A 25,663-nucleotide genomic window follows, 5' to 3' on the forward strand; every position below is an offset into this window, starting at 1 on the left:
ACACCAATTCCGATGTTCCTGCACCCGCCGCTTGGCTGGCTTTCAGCTATTGCTGCTGCTGCTGTTGACCATGTCGTTTTTGTGTACAATTTAATTTCATGGCGATTTGTTGAGAGACGACAACGACAACGCTTGCCGCTTGTCAGCGACAAGTCATCCAGCCAGTCAGCCAGCTGCCGTTGCCGCTGCCGCTGCCTCTGTCAGTCGTTCATCATCCGCACTCACATCCACATCCACATCCGCATTCGTATTCACATCCGCATTGTCATTGCTTTTGACAGAGTTGCCGCACAAATTGCATGGAGAAATGCGTGGGTGTAAGTGTCATAGGTGTCGCTTAAGCTTAAACTGCATTTGAGCTGAATGGGGATAGCTCAGTAAGGGGCGAGCATAGGGATTAAAAGGGAAGAGCTGGTTGTGGGGGAAGGCTTGTAACCATTGTTGCCATTAAACATGTCACTAGCGCTTCCTTTTTGGTGGTTTAACCCCTCACTGTGCCGCTATATTTATGTATGTTTTACGTGGAAACACACAACATGGTTGTGCTGTGTTTGACTCTGGCATGTGTGTGTGTGTGTGTGTGTCTGTGTGTCTGTGTGAGTGTTGTGTCGGTGTGCATTTTGAGTGATTATGTCGATATCATTGATGTTGATTTATGATGATGACATGTGAGCGTTGGCGGCGTTGAATGCATGTGTAAGAAATTGGAGTGACAAATGGCATACAAAATGAAATGAGAGAGAGAGAGCGAGTGAGTCACTCAAAGAGAAAATGAGATAGAGAAAGTATTACATATGTGTTCGTGCGGACTCTCGCATTTTGTTGCCTGCGAATAATTTGAGGACATCACAATATGTCATTAAGTTATGAGTTGGTATAAAAACACAGAGCACATATATAAATAATGATGGACGGGATTAAAAGTAAATAAAGCTTACGCAATGGACTATAATTAGTGTAATCTATGGGGTAGCTATTGAGCTAATTGAGTTAAAATGATGGATTATAATTAATACATAAGGATGGATGGTCTAAAATTAATATTGTGAAATAGGATAAACCACCGACACCTGATGCTCAATGTGCGTATCAGAACAAAATTATATACAAATCTTCAATTAAACGTTTCTTCAAACTTAAAAAAAAATAATTAAAAAAATTTTAAAAACATTGCGAATAATCAAGACAACATTTTTTTATAAAAAAATTATACTAAATAAATAATAGAGAGAGAGAGAGAGAGGAGAGGAGAGGAGATAAGATGAGGGGAGCGAAGAGAATAGAAGAGGGAAAATTTAAGTCCTTTAATATTGTAATATTGATTATTTTCTGATCAACGCACACAGACAAAAATACGATATATTTAAACTAAAGTCCGCCACCTCAACAAGTAAACGAAATCGAAAAAAAAAACTCATACCCGGCGCTAAGCTTGGCGCATCTTGAGGTATTCGCGAGTGTTGGCGACGACGTCGAGACTTTGAGCCGCGTTGTAGTTGAATTTACTCGCCTCGTGGGTTTTACGGGGCGTATGCGTACTATGGAGCCAAGAGAAGGGTGGGGCAAAATTCAATTGAAGTAAAATGAAATTAAAATAAAATGGGTAATGAAATTAATTTAAAATAACAATAGAGCAGATGTTAAGGGCCGTAATAAGGCTCAGCTGCAGTCTCGTGTGGCTGCAGCCACCACAACCAGGACACGTCGGCATCCAACCGCGAATGCAGCGAGCCGTGCCGGCAATTACGACTGCTCTTGTTACATTCGTGGAATGCATTTTCCAAAGTACATTTTAAGCCCCAAAACCCAGAAAATAAATCCGGTAAATGGCAAAGCTACTTACGATCTTCGACGCACATCAGACCATCGGGCATCAGCTTGAGGCCCGTTGGACAGGCACAGGATATGCGCGGACTGCGCTCATTGATGCGCGGCGCCGGCAGGCAGAGATGTGAACAGTGGCCATTAACCGCTTGGCAGTGATTAATGCCATCGGGCTGGCGATAAGGATGATACACATGGATGACCATGGGATGTTGGAGCTGTGAATGAAGAGAAGAGCGTCAAAATAGAAGGAATGTTTATCCAGGATAATATAAAACTAACCATATGCATAGCTGTGATGGGTTCTACACCCTCCCCAGTAAATTTGTTGGCCTTGAAGACCGTCTGCTTGTCCCAGTCGGTCCAGTAGATGTAATCCTCAAAGGTGCTTATGGAGAACGGATGCCGCATACTCCGTCGAGTAAAGGATCTGTCTGCGCTGTGAGCCATCGTAGTTGGCCGAGGAGATGACATTCAGTTTGCCATCCACCCAGTAGATGCGCTTCCTAACCAAATCCAAGGTTATTCCATTGGGCCACTTCACATCGTAATTGATGATAGTCGTGCGATGGGAGCCATCCATGCCGGCGCGTTCAATGCGCGGCGAGGCGCCCCAGTCGGACCAGTACATCCAGCCCTCGATGGGATCGAGCGCTATGGAGCGGGGTATGTCGAGCGCATCCTCGATCAAAACCTTGCCCATGTTGCCATCGAAGTTGGTCAGCTCGATGGTGCACTTGTGCGTGTCCGTGTAGTAGACGTGGTTGTAGATCCAGTCGACGGCCAGGCCATCCGAGGTAACCGATGACTGCTTTAGGACAACGGTCTTCTCGTTGCCCTCATCGATCGGCGCCTTGTAGATGCTCTGCGTGGTCACATCGCTCCAGAAGATCATGCCCGTGCGGAATACAAAATCTAAGGCTGTCGCCGACTTGGTATTGTTCACAATTGATGTGATTTCCATGTGATCCAGCGAAATCTTGCGTATGTCTTGGCGACGCGCCAACAGGAGAGAGGCGTGTCCCTCCGCCGCCTTGCAGCGCGTGTGATTGCGCGAATCGCGCATATAGCCCGCCTCGCATTCGCACTTAAAGCTGCCGATTTCATTAACACAGATCTGGGAGCAGACACCAGGCTCTTCGCACTCATCTATGTCCACACAATGGTGGCCATCGCTGGCTAGCTTGTAGCCCTCGTGGCATTCACAACTGTAGCCCACCGGGTGATCCACGCAACGATGCATGCAGCCACCATTTTTGGTGTCGCACTCATTAATGTCACACTTGCCCGCCGGCTCATCCTCGCCGTCTGGGCAATCCTTGCGCTTGTCACATACCTTATCCAGGGGAATGCATTGACCGCCACCACATTCAAATTGGCTGGTGGCGTTGCAGCTTTTGATTTGAGCTGACAAATGACAGTCGCGTTCATCACTGCCGTCCGCACAATCCGCCTGCCCATTGCAGGTGAGATGGCCGGCAATGCAGCTGCGATCGCCGCACTGGAACTGATCCGGCCTGCAGGTGACATTCTTGCAGTTGGAGACAAGCTCATCATCGCCATCGGGGCAGTCGCGGTCTCCATCGCAGAGCCAGCTATGGTGCAGGCAGGTTATGCGATCCCTGCACTGAAACTCATGTGGCAGGCAGGGCGTTACAGTCTGTCCTACGATACCGCAGTCCTGTGGCAGTGCCAGAGCGAGAGAGATATAAAGAGAGAAGATATAGTCAATGAAATTGCCTGTCTGCGGTGCGTAGTTGATTTAAAATGCATTTTGCATAGGGCCTGTCAAAGGAAAGTTTTCTTGAAATATGCCATAAAAATAGCAGCTACACAGCCAGCACTTCCACACACACACACACTTATGAATAAATCCTTTGCATAAACACACTCTCGTGCCTCGGCGCCATGCTTGCATATCTTTAGTTGCATACTTTTTGGGGGCTGTTCACCACATTTTTCGCATAGTGTTTTTGTTTTTTTCTATATAACAAAAATTATTTTTTTTGGCAAGCTATTTTAGACATTGGATTCCCCCTTGACTGACAACAAAAAAAGCAGCGCGTGGCACAAGTAAATGGTTATGGCATCAGTTGCCAGCGACAAATGTTACCGGCGACGTCACCAGTGTTGAGTAATGCGCGCGTATTGCATAATTTATGTTTCCTAGTGAGAACATGAATATATATATTTATATACTCATGTATTGTGCGAGGGCTGTTTGGCAAGTCTGGCAAAGATCATGTATGAAAAATGTGCAACCTTCAAATAGGCAAATAGGCTGACAGGTCTATGGAATTATAGCATTTTAATAAATTTAATTTTATAGGGCTAAGGGTCTTTTTTATATGGCGAATATTTTGAAAATATATCTAATTTCAGTTAAGAAATAAATTAATCCTATATAAAAAAAAAAAAACAATAACAGTCAAATAATTTACCAAACAAAATTAAGAGTTAAAAAAATAAAACGAAACATATAAAAAAAATAAATACAATGCATGTTATTTGAACGGAAATACAACGTATTAAAAAATTTATAAGAATTTCTTTATATTTATATGTCGTACTCGTTTTCGAGCAAACATGTTTTTCCTGCAAAATTTCGATTTTCGTTTGTCTTGCAAAAAAGGTAATTTTTTTATTATTTACCTTTTTTCTTATAATTGTTATTTTGTATTTTAACCATAAATAAAGTACGTTAAGCCTACCGAAGTTGTGAGGATGACCTTGGCTTATGCCGGCAGTTAAGTTTGCTTTTAACTAGTATGATAGAGTGAAAAAACTTACGCGCTCATCGCCGCCATCCGGGCAATCCGGTTCGCCATCGCAGACCCAACTCTTGCTTATGCAGGCATCATTGCTGCAGGTGAACGATTTGTTCGGAGGGCATACAACTTTGGGGCAGTTGAGCTCATCGCTGCCATCGCCACAGTCGTCATCGTGATCGCAGACCCAACGTTTCTGAATGCAACGGCTGTTGCTGCAGGTGAACTCATCGGAGCGACAGGTGGTATCTGGGATACAATTAGTATATGTACATGTTAGACAGTGTGTAAGTGTGTGTGTGTATGGGGCGATGAAAGCTGGGAGGATTTAGCTGGACTGCGCTTATGACGAGTGCTTGTGTTAGCATGAGCTCTTTGGTTAGCTAAAGTAGAGAGTTAGGTAAACAACAAGCTGAGAAAGCCAAAGCCAACAACAAAAATAACAACTTAAGCTGAAATATGCGGGACATAACTCAACAAAACCAACACCATTATAAAAATTGCCAAAGCAACGCGCCAAGGGATAAAAACCAAAGAGATTTGTTGCCAACAACTACAAAACAAAAACAACAAAATGTCTAACAAAGGCATTGCAAGCTAAAGTGTGTAGATGCCTGTGTGTGTGTAAATATTTGTGCTTTATTGCATGTGTATTGTTTAGGTAAGTATTGCACAATTCTTGTAGCAAAGTGTAGCATACTTATCTCCAGCAAGCTGAAGTATGTACACACACAACTAAGCACACTACAACAACTAGAGTTTTAGTTACAGCTTACAAACAGTTACAGCTTAAGATTAGAAATTTGCGAAATATGGCTTACTGCACGTGGCCTCATCGCTGCCATCGCTGCAATCTTTGTTCTGATCACACATCCAGGCAAGCGGTATACACTCGCCGTCGCCGCTCTTGCAGGCGAACTCATCTGGTGAGCAGGATTTGCTCTCTGCAATATATACAAATAGATGGGGGAGAAAAATATGTTGTTAGAGTTTAGATATGATGACAATATGATTATGCGTACACCCGACCAGATGTAGTCAATTTATTTGGTAAATTTTTTTGCCCAGAAAAATTTCTAAAAATTTAGAGTTCAATTATACAATTTTTTTTTCTTGCCAGAACACAAAAATAAATATGGAAGGAAAAACAGGAAAAACAGTTACACTATCTATATACTTATACTTTTTATTTGAACAAGAGAGATAATAACAGAAATATTTAAAATAAACCAAAGTAATAATAATATCCCCAAAGTAATAATAATAATAACAAGAGAGATAGTAAAATCAGCTTTGAAAAAAATTCAATGAATTTAATATTTTTATAAAATAATTTTTGGATGCCAAGCGGCTTGTATATACAATATATATTCATTCATACTTTTGGTTATATTTCTTGAATCATTTGTAATGTAGATATATGTAGATCTTGATTAAGAATTGTGCATTTTCTAAGAATATATTCAAATTTAAACAAAGTTCTGTAGAGCGGATAACTTGCTACAAAATTAACAAAAAAAAAAAAAAAAATTTGAATAGGCCAACATATAAAGTATATAAAATAACATAAAATCATGAAGAAACAAATATTATAAAATATATAAAGCCAATCAATGTGGCTTGCCCAACGAAACAAAAAGAACAAGAAAACCCACCCAAATTTTCCCACACTCAGTTACGAGCAGCAAAATGTCTGTAAAAATGGCCTAAAGATAGCCCGGTAAAAATTTCGACTCACTCCAAAATGGGAGTAAAAATCAAGTGCCTGATAAACTGCGTTACAGCTCTTGTTTATATGCACATGTATATGTCGAGTGGCTTTTAACTGTCTGCCTAATGGCGTTGCTGAGCTAAATCTTTGATTACTGCAGCAGCGGCACATTACTGGGCGTGTTTTTGGGGCAACGCCTTAAAGCATGCAACAGAGTTAAGTCGACGTTTAATGACTGCTTCTTGCCTGGCATTGTAATTAAGTTTATAAGAAGCAGCAGCAGCAGGAATTGAAGTCCAATTGTGGCTGGCGCATGCCAGGCAAGTAATAAACATAGTTGTCGTGCCAGAACATACAAGCACATACACGCGCACATACACGCACACACACACGCACACACACACGCACACGTACGCATTTAGTAATATAGGGCAACTCGAACTGAGGCTAAGCGGGCGGCATTTTATCTAGGCAGTAATTAAGACATTATCAGCCAACACTCCATAAAGTTAAAACGCACACATGCGTACACATTAAAGTAATTATCACACACAGCCAAACACACATATCCATATCCACACACACACCCACACGCACTTATATAGGCAGCCTGTTGGCTTGAAACTTTCATTGAAGTTTTACCAGGCGTACATTCAACAAAGTTGACAACACATGCATACACACGTACACGCATAAAAACGCCTGTGTTTAACCCAAACGCGTATTATTTTTTTGCCTTTTGTTTTTTGTTGTCTACTTCTAGGCGCATGAAATGAATGTCCTTTGTTTATGTTGTTGCCTTTGCCATGGCTACGCTTGATTTTGCTTGATAAGATTATGTTTTTTTTTTCTGTATGCGTTCCTATGTGTGTGTGTGCCACAGGCAATAAAGGCTCATAACACCAGACTTACATACACACACACACGCACATATCTATAAATATGCCTTTGCTGCTTGCTTTGTTTTCCGTGCTACCTCTGCGCCAAAAAAATCTCTATGAATATATTTTTTGCCCAACACCGTTGCAAATAAATTAATTTATTATTATTTTACGCTTTGTTGTTTGATATTTTTTGCATGTAGATCTTCTCGTGTGCGTGAAATGACTTAAATTGGTATTTATTGCAGCGCACACGGGCGTGAATTTCGGCAGTACGAATTCAACAGGAATTGCAGCTTATAATACGTGCAAGCTGAGTGTGTAGAAAGTATTTTGTAATGAAAAAAGTTATTACGAAAATTTATTAGAGCTCTGGCAGATCTCCATGGAAAAAAAGTGCGATTAAATGCTTGAAGGTTCAAGAAGGCTGCTTAATTAATTTCACTTTGAGTCTCTTTGAATTTGGGCATCGAAAGATTGTGTCGACTGAGAAGACAATTTAGATCCCGTAATACATTTTGTAAGGTTTTTTTTTGAAAATCCTGTAGCTTCGATTGAATAAACAAAGATGAAGCTTTTCTTTAAAAGTAAAAAAAGATTAGTTTAAAAAAATGTAGGAAAATATGTAGAAAACAAGGCCACTCAGCCTGAATTCAAGGGAAAAAGCAGTTTTACGGTGACAAATTTTTGTATGCTATTAATGTATATTTTTTAAACTATTTCGCTGATTTATTTTTATTTGTTGCATTTGCTACAAACTAAATTTATGACATGCATGAAGAAGTTAATTACGCGCAATTTTTTCAACATTGCGTATGCGCAACGATTTTATGATTTCATTAAATTAGCTATAAAGCTAGCTGGTAGCTGGTGAACCGCGACTAGGACTTTTTCTATTTTCACTTTTTCAATTTTAATGCCACTATTTTGCTGGCCACTAAATGTGGCCCGGCATGTCGCCTGACCTCAGTCCCAGTTGCTGGAGCCTGTTTCAGTCTCGGTTTGGCTTCAGCTAGTATAAGCCATATAAAAATCAATTTGCTGGCTATAAAGAATGGCTCTGAGTAGCTTGAATAACATCCACCCACACACACACACCACACACACACACACACACACACACACACACATACACACACACACACACACACAATTGCACATAACTTTTGTATTGCATTCAATAGCATTTTCTTGTTATCTGCCGCATGATGGGAAAAAGTGGGGCTTGGCTCCAAAGTGAGTATTGCAATTTGATTTTAATATTATTTAAAATGCTTTTAGTTTATGTGCCAGACGTGTAGTTGGCCCAGTGGCACTCCTCATGCCTGTCGCTAGCACCCCTGCCTCCCCTCCCCGCATGTCTTGAACCATCACATCAAAGGCATCAAAGCCAATGAAGTTGATGCTTTTGTGGAGCAGTTGGCGCTTTGTTTACTCTGCCGTTGCCCCCCAATGACTCGCTGTTTTGCCGTCAGGAATACACAAGTCACATTGTAGTTTCCTTTTTTTTGCTCTATTTATTTGATAGGAGTTCGGATCGTATGAAATCTAATAATAAAAAGTTTATTTTTTTCCCGTTGCGAGAAGTAGGAATAAATATTTAATAAAATCACGTGCATTGGCAAAATAAAACGAATTGGTGTGTAGCAGAAAATCAAGCAAGCTTTTTCATTAAAGGTCAAACACTCCTTCAGCCATTTTTACAATAGGTTTTCATTTCATTGAAAAGGAACCTTAATCTCTTATGTATTGGCAATACTCGTTATTGTATATCCACAATTTCTTTATATCTATTTTAACGTAATTTAAATTTTTGATGTCATTTTCTTTCTAATAATTTGTGTTATTTTTTAGGATTTCTTGGTTTTGAACACATGAAACTCTACGTATAGGTAATCAAATTTAATCTTAAACCATATTGGCTTTTTCTTTTCTAATACCATTATTAAAGTGCTTGGCGATAAGAAAAGAAAGAGAAAAAAAAGAGAAGAGAGAAGGCAAGTTTATAGCATACATCAAACACTATGATAGATTTGCATACTTAAGTGTCGCTTCAGTATATTTTTTTATACCCTTGCAGAAGGTATTATTATTATGTCTTGAAAAGCTGAAGCATAGATGGAGATATCTCCTTATCAACAGCCGAGCTGCTTCTTTGCAAATTTGTCTCTTAGTCTGAAAGCTATCGACATAAAATTTTGCAGATGTCCTCTCTCTCTTTCTGTTTGCATACAGTATGTTTGTCGGCACCGTCGGATCGGATCACTATATCATATCATATATCATATAGCTGCCACAGGAACGATCGGTCGAAAAGTAAGTTCTTGTATGGAAAACTATTTTGTTTTTCAAATTATTTTTACCATACTCGGCATTTATTATTATCTCTGTGCTTCTTGGATACGGGCAAAGCGCTATCAACATTATGAAAAGATGGGGTCTGCAAGGGTATTAAATCTTTCGTAGTGCCTAAGATAGCTCTTCTTTCTCGTTATAATTAAATTTTCGTCACAAGCTCTACGAAAATGCTTGAAATTTCTCTCTACATATTTTTTAGCAGATATAAGATAAAAAATATTTAGAAAAAGTTCGTGATTGTCTGTCAAACAACATTTCGTTTAATATGTGTATTTTTTTGCATTTTTGGGGGCATGTTAAACTTCAATTAACATTCACAACGTGGCCAACGATATAAAAATTCAAACAAAAAAATAGGGAAAAAATTATCGTTGAAAAATAATTTTTTTTGTAGCGCATAAAAGTCATAAAATGTCACACGTGTTCAATGGCGGGAGCTGAGCCGGCAGTGCGAGTATCCTGTGAATCCTGTGTGCATGTTAAATTTTTGTTAAGCCGTGTCCTGCCTGTAGCTTGGCAGCATATAAACCACAGGCACACAAATTGCGCGCGATTTTCTTTTCTTTTTTTGATTACCCAGTTTTTATTTCAGCAGCAGCCGCTGATGAGTTACGAGTGGATAACATCATAAAAATCGCATCATTTTCTTTTTTTTTTTTTTCAATTACAGCGCGGACGCAAAAAATAAAATAAGATATAATAAAACTACGAAATTTTATGCGGAATATATAGTAAGTTGAATGCGACACAGACTATAAACTGCTAAATAAGTTGCCTCGAAAAATTGTGCGATAAAAACAGAGTATTCTAGGATAGGCAAGTAGCAGGGGCGCCAACTGGAAGATACCCTGCAAACAGACCTTAATTAACTTGGTTATATTATGCACATATATGCATACAAACTTATATGGGAGGGTTTGCACTGCGAGCTACATTTTAGGTAATGGTTTCCAAGTAATTCTTGTATCTATATGCCGAGTGTAAGAAAACTGTCGGAATATTTGTTCATGTTATAGTGTGCTTATTGCGAATATCAACAAGATATATCTTCTTTACGCTAGTCATAGGCTTTTCTAAATTTGCGTGGATGGATAAGAAAAAATTTTCCCTTTATTATACCAGTAGTGTGTGTTATATTATAAGCTGTTCTAATGCTTAAGACAAATGCCTGAGACGCCCCATTTCTTGTGACATATAGAGCATTAGTTTTCACATACCCTCTTCATACACCTTTATGTATACATGGTATTTGAGATTGAAGCATGTAACAGTTAGCGAGGCTTGTTAATGCATAAATACAATTATTTTCGCTGCTGGCAGCATTTTTGATGCGCCCATCACGTTGTTTTGCCTAGTCCTTTGACGTTAATTTATGGACAAGTAGGGTCAAGTTTGGGCCCAACCAAGCCATAAAGTCTGAGATACATGGGGAATATAAATGGGGAGAGGAGATATACAAGGCATGCATTGAAATAAATAGCATGCTTTAAATGCGAGCCTTTAAGTTGTGAAACCCATTTATGAGTAAGGGTGAGCATTTTTTTCTATTCCCTTATTTTTTCCATTTTTTTTTTTTAAGGGGGGCAGCGTAAATCCTCCGGGTTAGTAGTGGGTATATGCAAATGTGGCTATAACTTTCGCTTACAACACTCCAATTCGTCGGAACCATCACGACAGTCGGGTTCGCCATCGCAGATCCAATCGCGTGGCAAGCACTGCTCCCCATTGTGGCACTTAAACTGGTTGCTGGTGCAAAAATTGACTGCACAATTCAAGCTGAAATATGAGCAACCCAATCGCCAGATACAATATAAGGGTAATACTTACTGCATTGACTCGGCGCCTCATCCGAGCCGTCGGCACAGTCGCTCTCACGATCGCAACGCCATTTGTTGGGTATGCAGTTGCCGTTATTGCAGCGGAACTGTTCTACGCCGCAAGTGGATTCTGTTTGATAAAAAAAAAGAAGAGAGAAAAAAATATATATTGAAAATCGTTGCTTTCGATATGGAATTCAATTTTGCATAGCTTGCGGGTGCTTATAATATATGAGAAATGAGGCAAAGAAGCGAGCACTACTCGCGTAATGCACTTGACTATACCCTGCAAAAGATTTAAAGTATTTTAAACTTATTATCTTTTCGATTGGTCTGAATAGTGAATACACAGCTGTGGGATGACTAAAAGCCGTTAAATAACTTTTACAGATAATTTTTAAATATAAGAGATACCAAATATCAAAACTAATTTCAGGTATAATAAGTTTATATCGTGGTTATTTAAGAATGCGTATGCATACCAAACTTTGAGACTCTAGCCCAAGCAGCCTCTGAGTTCGTTGAGGTCATAAAATAGCTGGATAGATAAGCATATGAAAACTTAGCTAGATAAACTTAACAATTGAGAGAAATAAAAACATTTATTATTATTCGACAAGGCCTGCCTATTATAGCAATTTGTACAACATTTTAATAACCCTTATCACCCATCTTAAATAATAACAGGGTATCAAAGTCCTGATAATGGTTGCTACTAAAAATGCGGGGAATATGGGCATTGAAAATCTACTTTTTATGCATCAATAGGTTTCTGTGTCAAAAATAAATGTGATTTTTATGTTGCGGGCTGTGTTGCTGCCACAGGCAACAAAACTTGCCACTTGCTGTGTGTGTGTGTGTGTGTGTGTGTGTGTGTGTGCCGAGTGTTGGTGTCTGTGTGAATTCTTGCTATCACTGGCTACCCCTTCTTTGGCAGGACTTTTGTTTTATGCCAGCATGGCAAAAAAGAAGTTTAGTTTTGCTATTTTATGGTCATTTTATTTTATGACTTTGCTCGTTTTGCAAACAACATTTCGACAAAGTTTAAAGCTTTTGCCAGAAGGCCATCAAAATATCCAAACTTCCGCAGAGCAACTTGCAATAAGTTGGGTGACAGGGTCTGGAAAATGCAATTAAAAGGGCAAATCAAATTAAATGATTAGAATATTGAATCGATTCTCAGATGTGTATTAAGTTGTTCCAAAAAGGATACATCTGGCAATTAGTGGGCTAACTAAAAAATAAAGAATTATTTGACTGCTTATGAAGAGCATGTATCATTTTTGACCCAACACAAGGTCAAAAAATCGTTTACAATTCCACAAAAGGTTTTCCCAAGTGGCATAAAAATTTATATAAAATGCTATTTGAGTTATGTTGCAATTAAAGTGATATAAATCCATTAGCACAACTACTACAAATAGAACCGAAAACTTTGTTAAAACTGCTACAAAGTTTATAAAGTAGTCAGTACTCAAAGATTTCTTGGGAGTCGTCCCGCATAATTTAGTCAACTCCCCGTTGGAGAGTGCTACAAACAAGTAGCTCAACGAATATTTCTAAATTTTTGCAGAGTGTTCTCTTATTTTTATCAACTTAATGTACTTTCCTCTCTTGGGACAGAGTGTTGCAACTCATCTGCATATTGCTGGCTAAAATGTTGCACCTTTTAACTGTGACTGCACTCAATTTAACGCCGTTACTCAAATGAATGCGCCCTCGACAGACATTTGGAATTCGGTTGAGCTTTAAGTCCAATGATGCCCCAACTACAGCTTGCAGCGGCTGCGGCAAGTTGCTGCGTGCCACAAGCCCATCTTCTGCCCCAGCTCTAGTCAAACCAGGTCCTGGCTGGAGCCATAAACTTTTGCGCAACTTTTGTGTGTGTTTCGCCAGCGACCTCTCCACCATTCCGCACTGCGAAAAATGCGCATCACGTTTTGCGTTTGGGGACTCGCAACGTACCCAACGTGTTTACCTAGCAACGGCATTTAGCGCCGACATTAAACAAGGATTGAGTCAGAAGTTGGTAGTCAGAAGTCAGGAGTCAGCTAGTAGCTGGGTATCTGTCGCTCAGAAATCTCGTCTAGGTTTTAATGACCAGCGCCAACTCGGGCTTGTGGCATGGGACTTTTAGTTGAACATTTTTGAAATTAATTAAATTCTCATAATTAAGTTCTTGACTGGAAAAACTTTGTTAACACTATGCTACGTGTTTTTTTTTGTCGACTTTTCAAGCTACACATCATGCCATAAAAAAACCAGATCGTTGCCTTTTGAAAACATTCTTTTTGGGATTTTTTATGTCAATTAATATTTTTAGCAGTTTACACCAGAATGTGGACATTTGATAAGGAATTAGGCATATTGAAATATTGACCTAATACTGGCAAAAATATCCTTAAATATAATTTTTTAGCTTAAATAATGTCGTCCTATACTGCACCATTTCACTTCGCAATATTTTTTCATAAATTTATTATTTGATTATTATATATTGTAGCATTATTTCTTCAAAAAAAAATATTTATATACATATAGGAAATGTGTTCATTTCAATATTTTTTAATATTATTTTTTTTTTGTTAATTATAACTTATGTCACTTTAATTTTACGTTTAAATCTATTTATTTAACCTATGCAGATTCATTTTAAATTTGAAAAATAATAATAAACTTTTTTTACGTTTTCAATAGGTTTACTTGAGTTTTTCCAATTTTAAAATATCCTATTTTAAAATTCCGTTTTTCCGGAAAACAAAATTTTGATTTTAATATATTTTTAAAGTATTTTGTTGTTGTCGAGTGTTGTCCAATTTGAAAATTTTTTAATTGATATATTTGTTTCTTAATATTCGAATATTTTGATAATGTCAGATTGAATTTATTAGGCCCTAAAATATTGTAAAACTAAATTTGATCGACAGCCACAATAATTTTTTTTGTTGAAATTGTTATTTTGTTGCGTACTGTTGGCCAATATAAATAAGGTCTGGTGGTGAAAATTTAAAATTGCATATTAACGACAGGCTGCAGGCTAGATTTTTTGCCAATTGAGTGCCACTCGCCCTCCTCACTCCTCTCTCTCTCTCCCCGTGTCTGCCAGCTAGTCATAAAATGGTGTCTTTGGCCGCTGCTCAATTTCAGAGAATCTTGTTTACAATTTTTGTTGCCCTCTCAATATTCTCTTTTGCATAATTACTTATTTATGACCTATAGGCTGACAGTCTAAATGTCATGTACATATAGCCAAAGTGACACGCGGTGTATCGTTTAATGCATAAACAAGCAGTCGGTTGTCTAGCTGTATGCCACATGCCACATGTCGTATGCCACGCCAACCAGCCCACCTCACTTCACACACTCTCTGTTTATTTATCTGCCGTTACGTTTACTTAAACAAAAGCTCATAAATTTATGCTCGTTGTTTTTGCCACATTTTTGCTACGCATATTTATTATATCTTTCTAAAAGCATGCCACACACACACACACAGACGCAGGCGAACACATTTTTGTCGCATGCCCCATGCCACATACCGCATGCCGCATGCCACGCCCCACGCAAATCACTGGCACTGCGGCGCCCAGGTGCAAACTTCATTATTTACAGTCTGACGCGTCGCGTCGACGACATCGCGGATTATGTGGCACTTGAGGGGCGGGGCGCTGGGGGCTGGACTGGGGCGGGCAGCCTTTTAATTCTAACAGAGCTGAGAGCTTGCAACAACACGAACAACACTAACAACCTGTGTTGTGCATTCTCATGAATTTTGTGCAATCCATTTAATGCGCGACGCTCCGGCATTTCGCTGGCAGCATTTTGCATGATAATGAATTGCACTTTGGCAGGCGGACTTAGAGGTGTGTCACCTTATCATTTGGCTTTGATTTCGGGCATTACGTGGAGTGCATTGCACGGCAGGGGTTATCAGTGCAACAGCGGAGCGCGCAGCTGCAGCTCAAGGTTGCCAAAACTTGTCGTCGCTGAGGCCAAACAGAATAAGTAAAACATAAAAAAGTTGCCAAAACACACCCGGCACAAAAACTTTTCTCACAATGCAACTTAACTGCCACGCCCACGTTTCCTGCCAGCCACCCAGCTTCTAGGGGCGCTCATTTGCAGCGCCCAGCTTTAAGCAAAAAGTTATCTGGTCTCACAAGTGTTCACAAGGCAGCGGCGGCGGCAGACAAAAACTTTTTTTGCGGTCATCCATCGATTTAGCGCATTAAAACTTTTATCTGATATTTGCCATTTTCCATTTTCCATTTCCTTTATTCTATTTGCCATTTGTAACGTTTGGCAGCAGGTCTGAGCCCCTTTAAGCTGACAACAATGGTATTTTAAGAAATTCATATATGTATATGCACACGTATATATTAAATTAGTAGAGTACTCAAGGACTAGTAAGAAGCCGAAGTTGAATTAATTTTCAATCTGGTGACTAGCTAATACTCTTCGAATTAGTCAGGTCTATATAAATGTAAAAATTAACATTCTTAAATTATGTTTTTAAACGATTTTTTGGAAATTTTTAGTAAATAACTTTTTGAAATTCATTTTTAATTATTTTTTAGCTTTTTGACTTATTTTTAAATTCTAAGACTAATTTCTTTTGGAAATATTTTGCTAATATTCACATTAAATAACAAAAATATTTAAAACTACATTCTTATATAGTCAAATAAAATATATATTGCCCAAATCACAACATTTTAATAAGTATGTATAGGAATTTGTACCTAGAACTATATTTAAGTGCCATGATCATAACCAAATAGGCAAGTCTTTAGTATAAATATATTATTGTCTACTAATATTTTTATTTTGTATACTATTTTATTCCTTTAAATAATATTATATTTTATAAAATGCTATTAACTTCTGCAACATTTTGAATATTCCTATTAAATCCAATCGATTTAACTTAATTTTACCAACTTAAAGAGAAAGTGGAAGTATTTTTTTGCTTTTTATTAAGGGTATTTAATTAAGAAATGTTTATCCATTGAATTTGCGCTGTGCGGCTTATCTAATGAAGTTTGTTGTTTGCTGTTGTTGCTGTGGGCAAACGCACAAACACAAATTGAATTGTACGTTTCATTTAAAAAAAAAAGAAATAAATATATATAAACGGAATAAGGAAGCAAACGTGCACAAAATTTCACTTTTTTCTTTTTGCACTTTATCAACTTTTGCTTTTCGTGTCGCCTTCGCGTCTCAATAAATAAATGAAACATTTGTGCCGCAGTTGGAAAGATTTTCCTTTGCCTTTGTTTACAATTGTTTGCCATTATTTGCTCTTGTTTTTCTTGTACATTGGATCTTATTCCACAGTAGGGTGTTCCCTTGGCACACATAGTACACAAAAAATGAAATGAAGGCTCGTCTCAACATTCCCGCTTCTTGTTTATGGCACCTTTTTCACTTTATTGGAGTTGTGCGCTGTGCTTTATCTTCTGCTTCAAGTATTTCAATATATATATAAGAAAAATAACAAGGGTGTTTTTTTTGGGTTAACTGTGGGTTAAGGGACGCCACAGGACGCATCATAAATCATTTGAAGAGCCGCTTGGCGTGAGCTTTAAGTGCGGCCCGCCTCTAATGAGACGAACTTTTTACATATGCTGGACTCTTTTTGCAGAGTGGCTGTGGAGAGTCGAGAGGGGCAACTGTTGAATGGACGGAACAAATGGGCTGCCCATTGGCAAATACAAGTCCGTTAAAATTGCATTTTAAATGTCGGAGCAATTTATATGTTAAATAAAGCTGTGCCGGAAGTGGCAAGCGAAAGCAAATTGAATTGAGCTTGGACAAATGTAGAATTTAGTCGTCGTTGCTGCCGCTCAGCTTTTTAATGCCCGGAAGGAATAAATGAGTTTTGTGTATTCCAAAAAATTGCTAACACAAAAATTTCACCCAAAAATATGTCGTCTAATCTGAGGCTCAGCTCGGGTTTTGAAGGTTCCTAAACATAAATGCCTGCAAAGGCTTTCAAATTTTTACTACCAAGTGCCCAAAAGCGCAATCGCTGCAATTTCGTCATTAAATAAAGAGAGATTTTAAAAGCTTTACTGAAGTTTAATGGACGTAAAGTCGTTAAAGGGGAGAGTTTATTTTTTGCAACATTTTTATATAATATGAAGTCACATTTAAGCAGCATAATGTGTTCGCTGCAATTTCGTTTTAAATAAAAATTCAAATGTTAAAAATAAGAGTATATTTTGAATATCTAGTTTTTTTAAAGGACTTAATGCACTTAAGTATTCTTGTGCTCCCAAAAAGAAAATAGCTATAAATTTGTCACAGAATACTAGGCGACGTTTAAAACAGCTTCAGCTTGAGGCGCACAATTCGAGGATATACTTTATGAAGATCTCTGCATTTGGCGTTTTTTTTTGGCGATATCAAAAAGCGGAACTTTTCTCAAAACATTTAGTAGAATCCTTTGAATTATGCTTAAATTTCTATATTTGAAAGTTGGGGAAAGAAGTTGATTCGCAGAAAAGCAGAAAAAAGAAGAAATACCAAGAAATTTGCCACATTGGCTGACGTTTAACCTTTGGCACAAAATTCGATGTCCGCTGCTGTTGCTGCTGCGGCGGCTGCTTAAAAGTGAGCCATGCATAATTTATGGCTTATAAGGAAAGAAGCTGTAACCAAGGATATGTGACTGAATTTATCTAAGGTTTGCAGCCAACGCACAGACACACGGACATGAATTTTTAAGATATTATTTTTTTCAGTTTCGAACACACACACAAACATAAAATGGCAGCTAGCTGTGAACGCTATGAAGCACTGTGGGGCTTATCAGCTGTCTTTCTTACTTTGTATATATATTTTTCTCTTTAAATTTTCTATATTTTTCTCGATTGCATGATTATTTATGCCAACGATATTGAACGCGCCACTATATAGATATGTTTATATATATATATTGGCCACTTATAGCAGAAGCTGCTTGAAAGTCAAGCAGCGACGCTATGTAGCTGCGTTTGTTGTTTCCTTGGCTGTTTACGCGGCGTATGCGCAACGTGGCAGGCAGCTTAACGCTGTTGGTAAGTTACTGTTATGGCTTACTGTGTGTGGTGTTCTTAATGGTGCCTCCCACCCGACGTTTAGTTTGTCTATATGTTATTTATTTATAAAACAGACGCTTGCTTGCCAGTTGACATTTTTTCTTTTTGCCACGCCCAGCCATAAAAGCTGCATAAGAACAACAAGAGTTGCGTATTGAGCGAGACAATAATAGTAAATCGAGCAACACTTGAGAAGCAGTTCATGTTTTACTTATGTTACATTGTGCTCAACTATTGAGGCCTTATCTAAATAGCTTCAACTTGGTCTCAGCGAAAGGGAAGTTCTTCTGCAATAAATGACCCAAGTTTGGTCAGTTTGTTAACAACTGAACTTAACTTGGTAAGCATTTATTACAATTTATTAGAATTATAGTATTTAGTTTGTTTACTTCAAATTAAAGCTGACAATAAAGTTTACAAGCAAATCAAAGCTTGTGGGTTTCCTAAATGTGTTCTTAGCATAAGATTATGGTTTTTAGTATTTTGCTTCTTTTTTTTTTTGTAATTTTTAACATTATAAAACTCATACCCGTATCAATGGAGGTGCCAAATGTCGTGAGCGCCTGTTGCTCTGATAATCCGCTGATGAGCAGCAGCTGGCAAATCAGGAAGCTACGTATTAGTCCCATGTTGCCAACTTTGCCAGCTCGCTCGCTTTCAGGCTTAAACGTTCAACTGTATTAGATTATAATGTGGCCAAAGTGCGTGCTTGAATTATTCAATTATTTTCTTTTTCTTCTTGTTGTTACTTGATGTTTGTGCTTGTGAATTATTTGTTGTAATTATTTTAAATATCTGTGTCTCACTTTTGTCTGTCCAAGTGGCTGGCACTTTGTTGTTTTGTATTTGGCGCTGTAAAGTAGGCAATACCTTTTTAGTTAAGCACCAACTTGTGCGGAATTTTATATCTTTTTTTTTTTTGGTGGTGTTTTTTATTTAAATTAAATTTTCAGCTTGAATTTAGTTGATAAAAAGAATAATTTTTGGATGTTAAATATATTTTTATTTATTGTTATTAATATTACTATTTGTTATATATTTTTTATAATTATTTATATATTTTTGATTACTTTGTATCGTAATATGAAAAGCTTTTAAATATACCTTTGGGTTGAAATAATCCATATAATTTTTATTTTTTTTTGGATTTATAATAATTTGTATTTGTATACTAGTCAATATTCACTATAGTGTAATAATGTAAAAGCTTTTAACTAGTTTCAAATGAATGTGGAAAACGCAGCAGAAAATCATATTAAATTTGCCAAAAAAATATATATAATCGTTTTTTGTTGAAAACTGATAGATATAATTAAATTTGAGTTTACAGAGGCATTTAAAAATTGAAAATTTGTTGCGTCAATAATTATATTATTTATTGACTTTATTATTGAAGTAAAAGATGTGTGATAATTTGACAATACTTTATTTATGTGATAGCGCAAATAAATTAATAAACAAAAGCGATATTCTTTAGTAATTACATTAAGCAATTATCTTAGAATGGAATGTCGGATTCAGCTTCTTTGAACGTGTAAGTGCTGCACATTGATATTTTAATGTATGCATGTGGCTTTCTATTATTTAGAAATATTCAATTACTTTCTTTGCTGTGGCCAAATGGATTAGCCGTATATCTGTATTGTTATATTTATTATTATTTACATATATATTAGCTTTGTTCTGGCATAAATTACAAATTAGCGAAATTTATTGATCAACAAATAAATAATTGTTTTGCTTTAGGCATTATATTGTGTTTATTGAAATCAATGTTTGGATTAGCATGTTATAGTAAACTATTTTAATGCACGTTTTTTCACCCGGGCAATAGATGTTGTTATGTGTGCATTGAAATATGAAAACGTATTTAATTTTGTGTATTTGCATAATTTAATTGATTTCACTTTTTTTTTTTAGCCTGCAGGAGAAACTGAATGCTTGCTTTTGTATTCTATTAATTTTTTTATAATATTCGTTATTCTTTTTTGTTTGATAAATTAAACGTTTTAATTAAGCGCCGGTTGGCTTTTGTGCTTGCTTAATTATTACATATAATTTTTGTATTTTATTTTTTAATCTCCACATTGAAAGGCAGCGCTGCGTGTGTGTTTACTTTTAATTGCCATTGTTTCACAGCTACACCCATTATAATTGTTGTTGTCGTTGTTTGCTTAAAGGTACTTTATAAAATTTAATTGTTAATTATGACAACTTAATACGCTTTATGGCCGTTAACAGATGCGTGTAAAGCTTAAGAGCCGCCGTATTGATATGCGACACGCTCGCCTCGACTGCGTGGAAATGTCAATGGCAATCGCAATTGGCCAGGCCGAGGCAGAGCGGGGCATATATCACATTTGTGTCAAGTTCATGTGCTTCGTGTAATGCAAAACAAAAACCAAATCAAAATATACAAAAAATATATGTATGTCTTCTAAGAGCAGCTGTGCTAAGAGAAACCCTTAAAAGAACAACAACAACAACGACGACGCGCAGAAGCATGAAAAGTCAACTGTGGAAATACTGAGGGAAACACAGACGCGCTGTAAAAGCTTCCTGGCCTGGCCAAAAACCAAAAAATTTGTTCGCCAAACTTGGCGCCAATGCGACGCCAGGCACAGTAAACACACACGCACCGCACAGCAAGTCAGATGTGTGCAATATAATTAACACTTTTTTTAAATATTTATTTATTTTGAAGTGCATTAAATGTATTTATTTTTAATTTTATTTAATTATATTTTTTTCGAATATTTTTTTGTCACTTATTATTTTGCTTTTTGGAAATTTACATAGGCTTCGCCTTTTTTCACTGCTCAATTCTCGGACTGTGCTCCTTGACGGCTGGGACACGTCCTGTGGCACACACACGTCCGTTTTAATTCAAAGTTCGTTGCCAACTGAGTTTTGAGCGCAATGCGGCGTATCTTAAAAATACAAATCGCCAGCCAGCAGCATCCAAAAGCAGAAACAAGCAGTTTGTGAGCTTGCGCTCAACAAAAAAAATTCTGATAACCGTCAGGAACTTGCGCTCAATGCAGAGTGAATATACAAAAGTGTGAGTGATTGTGTGAGTGAGTGTGTTAGTGAGTGAGTGAGTGTGTGAGTGAGTGTGTTTTCTATGCCAACTAGCTCGGCAGCTTCAGGAAATGTTTGGATGAGCGCTTATCAGTCGGTAGCAAATGCTTATACGACTCTGTCTGCGGCTAATCAGCTGTAATTTGTCAACAGCAAAATAACAAATACAAATTTCAAATGCTGCATAACTAAATGAACCATATTCATAACAATTAAAATCTTGTGTTGTTTATGACATGAATGCCCGGTGCCAATTGAACGTAGAGTTTAAATAGGGTATTATGCCCGTATCTGGGTATCTGCCCGTCTGAACATCTGTCTATCTGTGTTACGATCTTTGGTAATATCAAATTTTTTTATAAAAATAGATAGTTAGCCTAGTTGCTAAATTCAATCCAAATCCAAATTGGAAATAACTTGTATATTTTAAAAGGTAAATGTAAAATTTTGTTGCATATGTGTCAGTGGATATACAACTACAGGGTATATTATTGTCGAGCAGCCTGCGATTGGAGCACGCTAACTAATTTTGTTTTGTTTTTTTTTTTTGCTGTCGCCCAATTAGCCTGAGACGCATTTAAACCAAACGCCGCACAGATAAGAATCCCACATGACGCGTTCAGGCGATTGACCCACTACTGTGCGCCGTGCGGGGGAATTCCAGATGTATACAGATGTATACATATATATCCTCTATCTGCACTAGTTGTGGGGCAATGGGTCAAGTTTAAGCTCGTTTTTGTTTGTGCGTCGCATTGCGATTCTTAAGAGTTGAGTTCATTTCTCCCTCACTATCTCACTCTTTCGCTCATATGCATTTTAATTACTAATTATTTAAGTCGCAATTGTTAAGTGCGCGATAAGTACGGAGACTTTATAGGATTGTCTGTGCTATATCAGCAAAAAAAAAAAAACAAACACTAAATGACCTCACGACTTCCTTTTGTCAAAGGCACAGACTGCAACAACTTGTGTTTTCCAGGGAAAACTATTAAGCGCTTGGGCTTATCAAAAATAATCTAGTTATTACACATTATATATAGCCACTGCTAGTTAAATATGTGGGCTCAAGGCATAAAGTTATTCATATTAAAAATATTATAAAGCTACCGCTTTGACTGCTTTTTGTAATATATTTTAATTAACTCAGAAAAATTTTTTCGTAGAATTTAATTTTGCTTTATAATGAAAACATGCTGCAAGTTGAATTGTAGTATGTTTTTGAGTTGAGGAAAAAGCTAACTACTAAAAAAAAAAACAAAATCTTCCTTTGTTTAGAATACGTTTCACTAACAATAAGAAGTCAAATTTACTTTTTCATCGAACTGTATGCTAGCATACATACATAGCATTGATATTCAAGCTGTTAAATTAACCGAGTAATTAGCGCAGGCAAATTCCCAAAAGTTCTAAAAATTCGTTATCCAGTTATCCATGTATATAACTTGTTAAAAGGCAGCGTAGTTAATGGTTAAAACTAAATAGTTGGTTTAAAAACAAGCAATTTAATTGTAGGTTCAATTATGGCGGTCATTAAATTGGATCAAAGAAAACTAATTAATGAAAACTCATTTTATTTTGAGTCATTATAGTTTATACCCAAATTTTTTGCAGTAAATATTTATTTTAAATATTAACAGCATAATCAATAGCCTCAAAGTTTTCCTAAAATAATGGAATTACATTTAATTATGCATATATATATATATATATATACATACATTATCATTCTCGACTTGAGCTACACTCAAACAAGTTAAGCTTTTTGCTAGCTGCTCTACTGTGCGTCTGCTCTCGGCTTAAGCTCTTTTAAACTGTGTCTGTGCTTGAAGCATGATGCAATGGCTTAGTTAGATTGCACTTGACTTGTCTTAAACGTTCGCCAAATAAGACTCAACTTGGCTGCTGTACGGGTTGCAAGTGCCCCGTTTGCCACACGCTCATTTGCTAATCGCTTGCACTCGCTCACAGTAGCACAGTACGGCTCAAGGTTGTTGTTTGTGTCCACATTTCATTTTGTGATTACATTTCAGTTTGTTGAACTTAACCAACCGTTTGGACCATAAATGCTGTTATTTTATGGCCATAAATTCAAATTAAAAAAAAAATAAATATAGCAATTTGTTAAAAAATAACAATAATAAATGAAACAATGATAGATCTTTAAATATATAAATAGAATAAGATGGGTAGTATGTATATTAAACGAATATTCGATTCATACAGAATGAATATTATCAACATTTTTTTGAATGGTTTTAAATTGTAACACCTCGAAACGAATTTTTTTTTAAAGTTTTTTACAATTAAAAGAAATAAACAAGACTTGTTTGGAGGATCGAGACTAAAAAAAACAACTGAACTGACGTTATTAAGATATATATATTCAATGTATAATAGGAAAATAATTATAGAATTAATGAGAAGCTAAGCAAATATTTGATTTATGCTCTTGTTTCCTTAATAATGATGTTATTTGCTTGGTCAAAACGAAAAATGCCAACCATTTGACGATTTTTATAAAAATTGTTAATTGTTCTACGGGAAGTTAGGTGAATTTTGTGAGTCTGCCTAATATTTAAGCGCGCACTGTAGGGCGACGACTATTTAGAGTTCCAGCCCCAAAAGTAGGCAACGTAAAATATCAAAGTGTTGCCAAATGAAAGCAACGAAGCACGAATAAACTAGAGAGTGTAAATTAAAAGCATAGAGCTAATAAAAAAATACATAGACACACACATATATAACTTTGTGATACATCGGGCCTAAAAATTAAACGAAAACAAATTTAGTTGGGGCAGTCGAGAGTCCACCTAACATGACACTAAATAAACAGCCAGTTGTTACTTACTCAACAACGCAGTCAAACAAATAGTAAAACACCAAAATCCAATACAAAAGCAAACACTCACAAACACACTCTCAAACACACACACACATACAGATAAACACACGCATACAGGCGCACTTATACACACAGCAACTAAGTAAATGGTTAGTTCTGTGACATTTTCTAAATTGAAAAACTACAAAATGACTGACAACAGATTAGAGTGTGGGAGGCGGGTGAGCATTTGAGAAAGAGAAAGAGAGAGAGAGAGAGGGGGGGGGGGTTTGGTAGTTGGCCACACAGACAACAGCTGTGGCCATTCATACAAGCCCAACAGATACAGCAAATACATCATGTGCCTTGACTTTGGGCCGAGTGAAGCTCCATAAAAAATGTAGCAACAACAAAAGTTGAAAACTGAAGTTGAATAAAACTCATTTGTCTAAGGATGCAGCGGGCAGGCTGTGGCGCCACAATTGAAGTGGCAGCTAGCATCAATCCTCAAAGGCAACCAAAACTTTGCCAACTGGGGCACGAAGTTCAGCAACAGTTTATGGATTTTATGTTGGAGCGTCTTCTCGACTCACCTGTAAATTTACATTGTTCGAGCAGCTCATCGCTGTGATCCTTGCAGTCTGTATCGCCATCGCAGACAAATCTAATGGGTATGCACTCGCCACTCTCCCTGCAACGGAACTGCTTCTCCTCGCAATAGTGCGGCAGGCTTTGAGCTGTAAACACAGAAGAATAAAATAAATATATTTTGACAAATCAAATGCATATTAATTAATCAGGCTGAGATACTGCGGCGAACCAAACAACAGGGCCTAATCAAATTCATAACTAACATTTAAGTTGAAAACTTTCGCTCGTTAACCGCACCACACAATGTGGGTGCGAGCGGTCGGAGGCGTTGACAAGCTTTAAGACCTTTGTAAGGTCGGGGCCAAGAGCTGACAATAAACAAAAACTTGTAAATAATAAAGTGGGTGGGCAGCTTGTAAGCAGGTTTGGGTGTGTGTGTGCGTGTGTAAAAGGGTAAGCCGCAAAATATGCCGCTATAAACAAAAGGGCATGCATTTCTGAAATTAATAAGCGTAAATACAAAGCTGGCTTAAAGGCTGTGTGTGTATGCGTAAGCTAACAACTGGGACTCATCAATCGTTTATGGCATTCGTCCGTCTGGGCGCTTAGTGACAAACTCACTTGTAAACAAAATGGCGGCAGGCGCATTTCCGCTTAGCCATAAAATAGCTGATGATTTACCGGATTTGGCCAAAGTTGAAGGTGTAGTTGTGCGTGTGCCAGTTT

At 37.3% G+C, this 25,663-nt stretch overlaps 1 protein-coding gene across 1 annotated transcript; it reads right to left on the minus strand.

The window, feature by feature from the left end:
- Positions 1-165: 165 nt before the first annotated feature.
- On the minus strand, positions 166-25,100 carry LOC116652205 (very low-density lipoprotein receptor-like). Its single transcript, XM_070210786.1, is given in 9 exon segments — positions 166-271; positions 1,421-1,538; positions 1,844-2,042; positions 2,107-2,233; positions 2,235-3,505; positions 4,615-4,841; positions 5,414-5,536; positions 11,370-11,489; positions 24,940-25,100. Coding segments are annotated over 7 exon segments (2,100 nt in total). The 5' UTR covers positions 5,466-5,536; positions 11,370-11,489; positions 24,940-25,100.
- Between the last annotated feature and the right edge of the window lie 563 nt (positions 25,101-25,663).

The sequence above is a fragment of the Drosophila virilis genome, unplaced genomic scaffold (assembly GCF_030788295.1).
Source record: "Drosophila virilis strain 15010-1051.87 unplaced genomic scaffold, Dvir_AGI_RSII-ME tig00000706, whole genome shotgun sequence".
NCBI classification, from domain to species: domain Eukaryota; kingdom Metazoa; phylum Arthropoda; class Insecta; order Diptera; family Drosophilidae; genus Drosophila; species Drosophila virilis.